Consider the following 12,296-nt stretch of genomic DNA (forward strand, 5'->3'; position numbering starts at 1 on the left):
ATTTTTACACACTAAAAGTAAACGGAAGATAACGTTGAATGTGAGATGGACTTTAGCCATCAACAAAAAAGCTGGAACCAGACAGTAAACACACACACACACACACACACACACACATACACATATCTTTTACGGTATGCATGATAGCTACCAGTTACATACATGTAGAAAAATTCACCACATGACACTAATTGTTAAGTTATTGGACACTGAATACTGATCCATCTGGTAAGCTCCAGGCTAATTACACTGTGACTTTTTAATAAAGTTTGAAAAAAAAAATCTCATGATCTAAACTAGAACTACCAATTCATTTGATATAAACAGTATAAACTCACTCTTCAATGCCTTTACTTTTACAAGAGGAATACCAACGGACGTCTGTTATAACACATATACACACTTGAAAACTTATTCATTTGGCGATATTTTTTCAATACCATACAGTTTAACAAGATAAAAACAGCGAAAACCAAAACTTTACGTTTTGCAGAAATGAGGCGGTATTCTGCACTTACGTGTACTGACAACATGGTGGAATGTTGAGAGAAAGATGAGGAACGTTATTCTACAGAGAATACTCGCAGATGGCACCATTTTGAAAACCGCTGGCCGTGTTCTTCTTATGGTAGTAGGATTCTCTCCGCGTCTGGAGGTGAAAGCAAACAAGAAATCGACTTTTAGCCAAAAATGGTTACGACAAAGTGATGAAAGTGAATGTAGTCTGAGAGCAAACATATGAACTTATATTCATCTCAAATCTAAAGGTTTGGCACTTGTCGACTGATACTGTCTAAATCAATCATTTGATGGACACCTCTCAGTTTGCGCCAGGTAAAAACAGTCTCTCTCTCTCTTGTTACTGACAATCGCTTCCCTTACTCTGACAACAGCGACACATAAGAGAAAGTATACCAGTGCGTATCCAAAAGCAACAGGATTTTCTGCTGATTTCATTTTTCCACGGGAGAGTGCAATAAGCGCATGTTTAATAAATTTAGGTGTGGTGACTATACTTTTGTGACGTTAAGATTATATGGATGTTTCGGTAATGTGAACAAGCCGTCTTTGAGTGGGTACAGCACACACATTTCTCTACTGAAATTTAAAGAGAGCTGTAGAGAAGTAAAAAGATATAGAATATGAAGATATTCAATAATCTTCGTACTTAGTAACACACAACTATGAGACGATTCAGTTTTTCCTTTGACTTAGGGGAGACCGATCTCCTATGACTCGTGTACTTGTTACTACACACAAACTCGGTTGGTATCACTCGTATTCTTTCTTTCTCCATATTTCATGATTAAGCTCGAGTGACAACGAACGCAAACACTTTGAAATTCACAGAAAGACTGAAAAGGCAATCCATCAAACTCTGCCACTGGGTGGATTTACTTAGACAATAACTTCCAAGAGACTGCAGCGACTGTGTACGTGTCGCCACAAAGAAGTTTGAAATTGTTGTGGGGTGGTTGGGTCTCACTACCTCAAGCCCGAGTGCTTATCGACAACAAAAACATTCCTGAGATGTGACAAATAATCTCACCAAGAGAACAATAAGAATCATGAAAGGGTTCAGGCTTATGAAATATGATACTTGCATGTTATTTCAGTCACAAACATTGTCGTATAGGACATCTCACAGAAAAACCCCCACCAAACTTAAAGTATTACTTTGCAAGCATTTTGTCACGTCGACGAGCATCCAATTATTGAAAAGTATGACGAAACTTTGTCGTTGCCCCCTATCAAGTAAAAAATCTTTTCTCTTTTGTCTTAGTTCACAAAGCTATAATAAGGAAGAGCAAGCAAATGCAACCAGCGTTGTTATACACTTTATAAGACGCTGTTGAAACTTTATAGTTTTATTAGGAAATGCGGCTGTTTCTCTGCCGGTGTGTGTGTGTGTGTGTGTGTGTGTGTGTGTATTTCGTCTGCAAGAAGCCTGCCAACGAATAGTAATTAACATCAATTACACCGGCAAACAGCGCAGACATGCAGCGTCAAAGTTTCGGCACTAGTTTCCATCATAAATCATCAATAATGTCCCCACTAGAAAACTCTTTGCACAATTTCCTTAGATTCGCGACACGCTTTCCCTTTAATCTCCATCTCTTTTGTAGTAGACATGAGCTTGCTGCCTAACCCAACACCGACATGTATTAAAATTTCTGACCCCGATATGTTTGGCGGATTCGTTTGTAAATGCAGTGGCGGGATAAAAGGAAAACCCTTCCAGCGGTCTGGCGAGTTTCGATGCCTGAGGGACAGTTTTGTTTTCCTCTTTTGTCACTTGGTGAGGAAAAATTTGTCGCCACTCTGTACACGCATTGACCCGAATATAATAATTTTCATTTAATTTCTAGAGTACTGGATATTAAATTTGCGGGAGTCCTAAAACCTAGAGGTGAGGTCGGGGAGTGCATCCAGGATAACGAAAAGTATTTCTATGGTTCGGCTATCAAATTTACATTCAGTGTGTGCGTGTTTTTTTTCTCTCTCTCTTTCTCTCTCTCTTTCCTTGGATATACTCTTGAAGCAAACGAAGTGAAAGACATAAATTATTCCACCGAAGAAATTTAGATTTGACTTCACAAGTTAATGGTGAAGACATTCATTTACTGGATTTGACAGTTGCGTGCAGATTTGGTTCAAACACTGTCAAAGCTTCTTTCACTTTGAGGATTAATATGTTATTCAAGACATTCACAAATCACAAAATCTTCCAAAACAAGTGTCTCCGTACATAATTGGTTTAGATATAATTATGTGGGTGCATACCTCTGTATAAATGTGTGTTGGAAAAACACCATATTCAATGATCGATCGTTTTGACTGATTTTGTACTCTTCTCCGCCGACAGGCTTTCACGTTCTTACACTGTAAACCCCGTCGGGAAGGTTTTTATGTCAGCTTGGGCGTTATCGTAACTGTTTATCGTTGTCGTTAACAATCGATGTCCAGCAGGTTTGGGCATATTTAGTGTTGATTACATATCAATCATAATTACTAAGCCCCACAAGAAGTAGTTAATAGGCTAGGCCTTCCTTCACTTGTTAGAAAGCGAAACAAAAATACATTCAATATAATAAAGCCTATCAAGCTTCTGGATCTCACAGGGATTCAAGAACCGGCATCCATCAATCACAACGTGATTACTTACAGCCCCAAACCATCCTCGACAGACAGCAAAGTGTAATCAACGACGACACTTTCGTTTTAGTCTTCTTGCCTACATCCATGAGTAACTGTTTTCGCTTTCTCACGACAAATTCTAATTTTAATCCAATGTGACAAATAAACGCATCAGAATGACGCTTTAAAGTAATCTGAATCTTGATGTCCCTGTTACTAAACCCGACATCTTGAGACATTCTGATCATATCGAATCCGAGCAATAATCACTTTTGATCGATGATATGCATGAGAATAGTATGATATGTATAATTATTGGTCACTCATTTCAAACGATTTGTTTTCCATCTCTGATTGTTGGCCAGTTACGTATAGTTTTTTATTCTTTGTATAGTTTTGGTACATATCAATAATAAAAAAAAGGGCACACCTTTGCGAACCACTCGTAACTGTTTTCCAGCAGAATTCTGCCGAATATCTTTCTTCTCCCAAGAAAAGCTGGGCCTGTGAGCCTTCGATACAGTGTTTGTTCATGTCATCCTCAGCACACTGTAGCGCCGACCTGTTGGTAATTTTCATCTGCATGTGATGAAAACCTACGCCCTGCAATCAATGCTTCTAAGTAGATTCGTCATATTTCACATGTCATAATTCTCTTATTTGTTGTATTCGACAATTCACTCATTCAATTTCATTATTTTATGGTCTATTTGTTAAAAAGTGGAATATGGGACAATAAAAACAAACAAACAAATGCAATCTTTACATTGCAGTCTGTATCACAACAGGTATACAGTACAGCATTTTCAACTATTGTCGTAGAGCTACAATATTGTGTTTGCTAAATGGCAGAATCATTGAGGTACCATCGTCACCCTTTCAGAGAGAGGTAGGGTTTTATGACATCTGTCCCATGTGCGCCTTTATTAGTTTCTTTCTACCACATCGTCAGTGAATTTGCATCCAGGTCGATAACTGATGAAACTCCTCCTCCTCCATCGCCCACTATCTATCTTCGATCGATACCATCCCGACTCTACTCCAGCGATCACAACTTAAGAACCGTGTGAGTCACAGTGAATCCAAGCAGGAGCAAACACACGATTACTCTTGACCGATTTCTCTCAAGTGTCGTCTGGTAGAGGGAAAAGGCGCCAGAAACCTAGATCCTCACTACCACAGAGCATCCACATGGGGGAAGGTGTGCGTGATCTGTCGTCCTAAACATCCAAGCATTGTGAATAATATGATCGTACTCCGTACCACAAGGACAAAAGGAAAACATTCCTCATCAAGATGCGTGCGATCGGACGGAAAGACTAGTATTCGAATAAACCGATGATAATCGATGATAGCAATAATCTAACATTAGAAATGAGATGATGATTTAGTGGTGATAACAGTGACAACGTGATAAAGTTTACATCAGTTTTCTCTTAAGAAATGTTCTTTATAAGAGAAACACGCTAGCAGGGATACTGATGACACACGTGCATGTACATCAACACACAAAAACATGTAACCATCGCTCCATTCTTTATTCATAGCATGATGTTGTTTCATTACTGAATTACGTTTAAGAGAGAGAGAGAGAGAAAAAGCGTGTGTGTGTGTGTGTGTGTGTGTGTCGTGTGTGTGCGTGCGGATGGGTTTGCGAATGAATGGTTTGGATGTTTTGGTTGTTGTACCGGTTGTACACCTTACCTATACGGTATACGTATTTGCGTATAACATGTTCAAAAATGCATGCAGACAACAAGCGATCTCATTTATCGTCCTTCAACACATATTTTGCTCATGCATCGTTCCTGACCGGCATAGATCAAATAGACTTATACAAATAATATAACTGATATACATACCCGGTAAAGGAAGACGAAAGAACAGCGGCCGCTTCGGGGAGTTGGTTAGTGTGCCCTAAATAGATAACGGTTCATGTACCATAACGGATTACATTTATCGTTGAAACCTACAAAGAAGACACGAGCGTGTATAACAAGGCGATTTATCAACCAAGTTCAGCGACCTCCTGTTTCTTACTGGTGTCCCACTTAAATACACGCTGGGTGTATTGTTAACCGAGCTGAACATCACGTCGTTACATCGCCTACGAATCAATCAACTGAGAATCTCCCGGAGGTGGCTTCCTGTACAATAAGAGCGATTGACTATAGAGATGTCACGGCAGATCATGCAACTAATTGGTTCCTTGTTCCTACCACTGGAACACAAACTCGGTCATCACGGTTGCCACTGAAGTGTGTATTATTATCTGAAGCGGCTTAGATCCACCTGCTTAGAGTGGTGTAGGATTGTATTTTGAAGCCGGGACAATAAAACTCCCAAAGCCCTTGTAAAGAGGGGAAACGCATTGTAATTGTCTCTACGCTCTCTGGTGGCAAAGCGCAAGCATGGCAAGAATAGAGACTGACTTCACTTGATCCTATTTCTAGTCTGATTCGAGGATTTTGACCAGCAGAGCTGAAGATTTGACATCCAATCTCAATTCAAGAGGTAAGGACTAAAGAAGAACAACACACAAATTTTGTAAACTCAGTATAATTGAACATTCAATTTAACAAATACTAGCGATCGTAGAGAATCTTGTGAAATAAATCATTCTTTTTTAAATTACATTTTTAACACCGATCATAATAGGTCCTACATATCACGAAGAATTTAGTGTTGTAACGGAAATTACTTTACGAAAAGAAACGACTCTTTGAATCCTCATTTGAAAGTGAAAACAGCATCAAAATTTATAGAAGAGCAAAAGAAAAATACCCTTTATAATCATTGTGCTACATTCGTTTTAAATAGGTCTATCTGATCGATTAATTTTTTTTCTACGTTTATCTGTACATAGTCACCCAAACATTTAGAAAACAGATGATGATGCCTACACCGTTTTGTACCTACGAGATAACAACATTATTGTGTTTCCTTCTGCTGTTTTTCATTATTGGGCATTATATCCTGCATCGAAACTGAAAATTATACAAAAAAATAAATTATGTTAAGGCATTATAAAGAGTTTTTCTCATCTGACATGGTAGACCTCTCCTTTCAATTACAATCCATGTTAATCAGAGCAATTTTTCACTTACACATCATCCTTAGTAATTGATACTTTCTCACTCCAGCACAGAAAGCACTCTATCAGGTTTGTCTATAATAATTTTTTTAGGATCTTCAAAAGGGTGTTAATAATTCAATTTGAGTTATATCAGAAGTTTGTGCTGTGACCTGATCATCATAATTATTTTATCTATAGTCGTGTACCAATAGACATATTGTGACACTATAAAGTACTTTTTTGTTCTCAAGCGGATCTTTTATAGATGCCGGATGAATAAAACATGGAAATGTAGATAACATCCATTGCTCTCATTAACAATCTAGCAAATTTGTACATTAAATCTTGTCAATCGAATGCGTTTAAGGTTATCAAGGTTTGTTGTATGTTGGATAAGATTATACGTATGCCGGAACTCTAGAAATCATTGGAGTGAGATGACAAAACCAGAATAGCCATACTGACAGATGATTATTGACACAAGCGCAAAACACAACAAAACGAAAACAAAACAAACAAACAAAACGAAAAAGTATGATTTGAAATATCGATCGACCCATCCGAGTTCAGGACAAATACCGAATTAAAGAGAGTTCAACATGGTTTTAGTTTTGCACAAAAAAAAATAAAAAAATGTTTAGATCGGAATTATAATGATTCGAACTCAAGGGGTTGTCGGACTCCTTAATGAAGATGCCCTGTTTAATAATGACAACTAAAACAAGATACTGATGGAGTTTACGACTGTCCAGGAATGACTTTGGTCTGTTTTATCATCACTTTGACTCATTTCCTTTTTCTCCTATTATGTGAATCCAATTCATGGCCATCTGCATTATACAGTACGGCATCTGCCGAATGAGAAACAAGGGACATTCGACCTACTTGCATTTAAGACTGTATTTGCCAAAGGTAATAAAATAACAATAATTGCTGAGACAAGAGTCTTAATGTGTATCAGTTGCCGAAAATTACGTCACAGTTGCATTAGAAATACGCCACTGAAGGTATGCTAGTGAAAAGGAGCATTGTGGCAGCCAAGATTAATGCACACAAATGGTTCATCAAAATGGCAGGAAGGGATGCATGCAGGATGAGTGAAGTAATCACACGAAGCTTGATGAGAACATGACAGACCAACAAAGAGGGCTGAGGTTCGTGACATATTCGATCACATCAAGTACCATAAATGCCATACTGCCATTATAACAGACGTTAATGCAAATTCCAGTAGGGCGAACTGTCGGTGTTCATTCTTGCGAGAATTAATGATTTGATTATCGACGACGCCTTGTCACTATATGAGACCTTTTCTATTGTCTTGGGGAAACATCTAAAAAAAAGACGAGCGGACGAGAAATAATAGTACTGTATCCAATTGTTTGTTGAAGTGAAAAAAAAATAGCTATCGAGTTCTTTTGGTGTATATGATATAATATCAATCTACAAAGCGCAAAACCTATAGACATATATTCTTCTGCGCTGCAAAAGCTTCTAAGGTAGATAAATAAAGTGTATAGTAATGTATAGAATGCTTTCAGGGACATTTCTTTTTTCTGTGACATTTGGAGAGCCAGTTCGTGATATTGATATCAGTGGCAACGTTGAAAAACTGGTCTTATGAGTATGATTGTTATCATATCATGCAATTGTTTGTTTTTCCATGTGCGACGAACATCTACGCCTAATTTGTATAGCTTTTGCGAAAGTACTGTGCAAGAAGAAATAAAGGTGAAACAGTTTATTGAGAGTAATCAAGTCATCAACGTCGACAATGGTGAGCAATAGCTGATCATCGTTTTCTAAGTTATAATAAGATTCACATTATGACTGTCTTAAATTATGCTCATCGAACATACGAATATTATCCAATGATTTTGCCAGTCTTTTCTTCTAATATACTATGCGATGTAAAATATATTATCTAACACAATTTGACAATGACAGCCATTTACAAAGTGACGAAAGACTGAAAATGGACTGTGAAGAATTATTTCATTATTCGATCAGCCAAGGCGATGATCGCTTCCATTCATATGGCTTCTTTCCGATAAGCCATGGTAGGAAAAAAAATTGGCGCCAATCCAAGCCAGTGATGTGAGTCTGCACATTATCCAATGGCTTTCTCTCACCATGTCAGGGAATGAATGGCGTCGCTTTAATAGGACTTGTTACAGACTGCAGATTAACGGTGTAAGCCATGACGGAGCAGATCTGGCATATTCTACTGTTTAAAGCCTCATGAAGCTCAATTCATCTCCATTATGATTATGAATTGCATGCAGACACCGTGTCAGTACGAATCATAGAAGCATGGACGCACATGATACACATGATTATACGTGATGATGGCATCAGAAAAAAAAGAAGAAGAAGATTGCCTGTGGACATATTATCTCCGGTTCTCCCCGATTCGAATGATTCATCGCCTTAGTCTACTGTATCATTTTTTACACGACCTTAAAACAATACTTGAGAAATGGGTTAATTATACCCGAATGAGTGCCGGCGCTGAATACAGTTTATCTAAGTACACTGATTGTTTAGTCAGACGATTAGTCTATTGCTCAAAATGTCGTCAATGGAGCGTGTTCAGTTGCCATGGTATCCAGAGCATGGTACTTATACGAAATAAATTTTGTCAATTAAGGAAATTATACTTCAGTATTTCGTCGTCGCCATCGCCTTGCAATCTCAGAGATTATTCATGTTGATATCATTTCCACCGATGTCCTATTTCATTGAAGATTTCCTCGAAAAAGAAATTCGACTGACGTCGAGCGATTGATATAGGAAAGTTTCCCCAAAGACCTCTACGCCCCGTTAGGATGTACACAGGACCAAACTGGATTCAATTGCGACCTGACCCATGGGTGCGGATGTTAAGTGCCTGTCACCCCGCTGGGTCTGCGGCAGCTTTATTCCAACATACGGTGGATACTGTTTCGATTTGTGGGGTAAAGTGCAAGCTAAATGAAGTGGTTTCATAGTATGCAAGTACTCTGTGTTAAGGCGCTCTTTTTATGTTCAAGCAAGAGTAATACAACGACGCTATGATACAGCATTTCGCATACACAGGAAAAAATACTACAAGCGTATAACATTTCAATACTAAAAGTAACCTAGTCGGATCCAGACAGATGGAACAAAACTGTGAGTCATCAAATGCATGGAATTTGATAAAAACTCGTCTAGTCTTTATTACTATGTGTCTATTCTTCATTCGTGGGTAAATTATCAGTTTGCTTCTCTCCATTTTTATGTCAGAATTAGTCCTGTCTTACAAACAATATCGGCTCTTCTGATTTGGCTTTGAACTTAAGATATAGTTATAACTGCAAATGTTCAAAGCAGTATGTAATTGAGACTCTGAGTTAGTGACATTATGAGCTTCGCTGCTGCATGGTTTGATCTGACAGGTTTCAAAAGAGGAATTCGATCGCAAAAAAAAAAAGAAGAAGAAGAAGAGGAAGGCGAAGGGAACAGCGCTTCAGCAAAATGGATGCAATGCCTGTGTCATGACCACTGATTAAAATACATAGAAAAGGGAAATATTGATATGGTTGTATATAGTGCTCATGTTTTGTTTTGTTTTGTTTTTTAATGACATCAGTTCCACGACTTTTAAAGAGTCCAGCTGGTAGAATGAACATGCTTCAACGTGTTTTTGTGTGTTTATGATACATTACTAGATATGATTTTATCAATATGCAGGAAACGCAAAAGAGTGATATGGATAAGTTGGCCGTTTTTGTTTTGTTTTATTTCAGGGGCGGATCTAGCTTTTTATAAAGGGGGGAGGGTGTGGGAGGGGGTGTCCCCCCCCCCCCCTCCCACAGTAGGGAGAATTTTTGAAAATCTGTGTGTGAAAATGGCGTTTTCTTGCATCTAAAACACCACTATTAAAAAAAAAGATAAGATAAAAAAAGGTCCCCGGATTTTTTTTTTTTTTGGGGGGGGGGGGGGTGCAACCCCCCACCCCACCCCCCCCCCCCCCCCAGATCCGCTTCTGTATTTTGTTTTGTTTTCTGCAAGTCCAGAATAGTCAATGTGGTATATGGCAAGCTACACATACCGAATATAATCAGTGTATATTGCTTGATATTTTTCATCATGTGTGGGTTTTTTTTCAATCTTTTAGCGTATCAGTGCCTTCATGCTTTCAGCTTGTGACTACATTGCATAATTTGTAATGTATCGAAATCTCTGTACTATAACCATATTGTACAAAAATCATATCTCTCTCAGAATGCATTAGAGCCTATATCCGTGACAATCCAATTTTTATTATCGCTCTTTCCATAAAAACATAATTCAAATCTCTCTCTCTCTCTCTCTCTTTCTCTGTGTATGTGTGTGTAAGAACTATTTTCAAATATGGGGCACGCACATACCAGAAAATTAATCTAATCATGCAAAGTTAGAAGGTCATTGTCCAAGCCGCAGGAGCTGTTCAACGCATGGGTCTGTTTGTCTAGGTGATTATAACTGAAACCTTTAAAGCAGAAACAGAACAAGGGGGCAAAATACGTTGTACCAGGTTAGACAGATCCACTGGAACGATCATGACAAAAGGATGAGCACTGTATCTTTATTGCAAGGTGCTACAAATATCACTGTATATTCTTTTCATCCTACATAGTTTTACGCACCTGATTTTCTGTTACCAAAAAAAGAAGTGATGTTTATATGTTCTTGTCGAAAAATGAAATAAAAACATTGAATTGAATTGAATTGAATTGAATATACAGGGAAATTATACACTTGAAACCTGTAATTAACACAGCTAATCATGCGTGGTTATACGTGTTGGCTCCTTTGATATACGCCATATGAGAGATTATGGATGATTTGGAGGCTGTCCCTTTAGACATAAGACAAAATAGCGGTCACAACATGTTAAATATGCAACAAAGTAAGCGTGCTTAGTATTCTCTCGTAAGCAGGAGAGGCCATTGGCTGGGTAGGCATCTGTTTGTCCATGTTCGAGGTTTCAAGTATATACTTCTCTGTATAAAGGCATTCTAAGTCAAGGGCATAATAGCGAAGCTTATCATCAATTATTCATAGCAAAGATCCTTCTCAGATGAGTGCGTACATGTTACATTGTAAACTGTACGAGTTGAATACAATACAAAATAAACATAATCTTAACAAAAGCAACAGTAAAGCCAAAAGTAAAATTGTCATCATCATCTACTTAACTGCAGACCACTCACGCTCTCAATAGCATCCTTCTCTCTCCCCCTTCTCTCTGTATCCATACAGAGTCCATCTTCCAATCACAATGATCATTATTCAGAATGTTCTTCGACGCTTCAAGACTAGGAAGAGCCGTCCATTGGATTGGAATTATTGCGTTTTGCGAGGGACACACTCAAGTTTAAAAACGACTGCACGATGACTTACTGGCGACTGACACACAAAAGAACGAAATATCCCCTTGATAATGACAGCAATGTTACCGACTGCCTTTTTACTTGCTCTGTAGCTCCAAAATGGTACCAAAAAGATGCTTGCTTCTAAGTGTTTGTGCGAAGAGAAATATTCTATACTCGAATTTGCTTTCTGGAAGTCAACGCCTCGCGAGCAAGGGTAACGACGGATGCACTAGTGAAATCATGACACAAATATATTATTACTTTATTTGCTCTCAAAAAAGTACAATAATGTGTTGAGATGTCCCATCCATGCTAAGTAGACTACAATAAGAGAGGCTACTTACTCTGGTCACCGATTTTTCTTCTTTGCAAACGTAGGCTACATCTATATAACACCAGCATTATATTACCCGATGTACAATGGACATGAAATAGTTCTTGTACAGGCATGCAGTTCGAGCACTCGTTAAATACTTGCACAAAGGGTTCCGCGTATATATAGCTTATACTTAGTGTAGCACATGATGTCGACTCATACGTTATTCTGCCCGTGTGTAACATTAGTGTAACAGAAATAAAATCCTGTTCCAAACATAGAGCTGATGGGTGTACAGCAGACTAAGGCCAAATTTTGTGAGCCGATCTTGATGTATTGTGATGAACCCAGACTGTATATAAGAGTACATTATTGAAACCCGACA

The 12,296-nt window shown here is 38.2% G+C and overlaps 1 protein-coding gene across 5 annotated transcripts in view; it reads right to left on the minus strand.

Annotated features, from left to right (window-relative positions):
• LOC139710470 (uncharacterized) overlaps positions 1-12,296 on the minus strand; it is a 41,437-nt gene that overhangs the window by 15,044 nt on the left and 14,097 nt on the right. For 2 of the 5 annotated variants that reach the window (XM_071622386.1, XM_071622388.1), the window contains exon 1: positions 519-862. In XM_071622386.1, the coding sequence (XP_071478487.1) occupies positions 519-738 (220 nt within the window). In that variant the 5' untranslated portion in view covers positions 739-862. Of the gene's footprint in view, positions 1-518; positions 864-12,296 lie in introns of those variants that run through there. The other 3 variants (XM_071622385.1, XM_071622383.1, XM_071622387.1) reach the window with 3 other exon arrangements.

This window comes from Diadema antillarum, unplaced genomic scaffold (genome assembly GCF_040938485.1).
Source record: "Diadema antillarum isolate AM-2024a unplaced genomic scaffold, OU_Dant_1.0 seq00001536_RagTag, whole genome shotgun sequence".
Classification (NCBI taxonomy): domain Eukaryota; kingdom Metazoa; phylum Echinodermata; class Echinoidea; order Diadematoida; family Diadematidae; genus Diadema; species Diadema antillarum.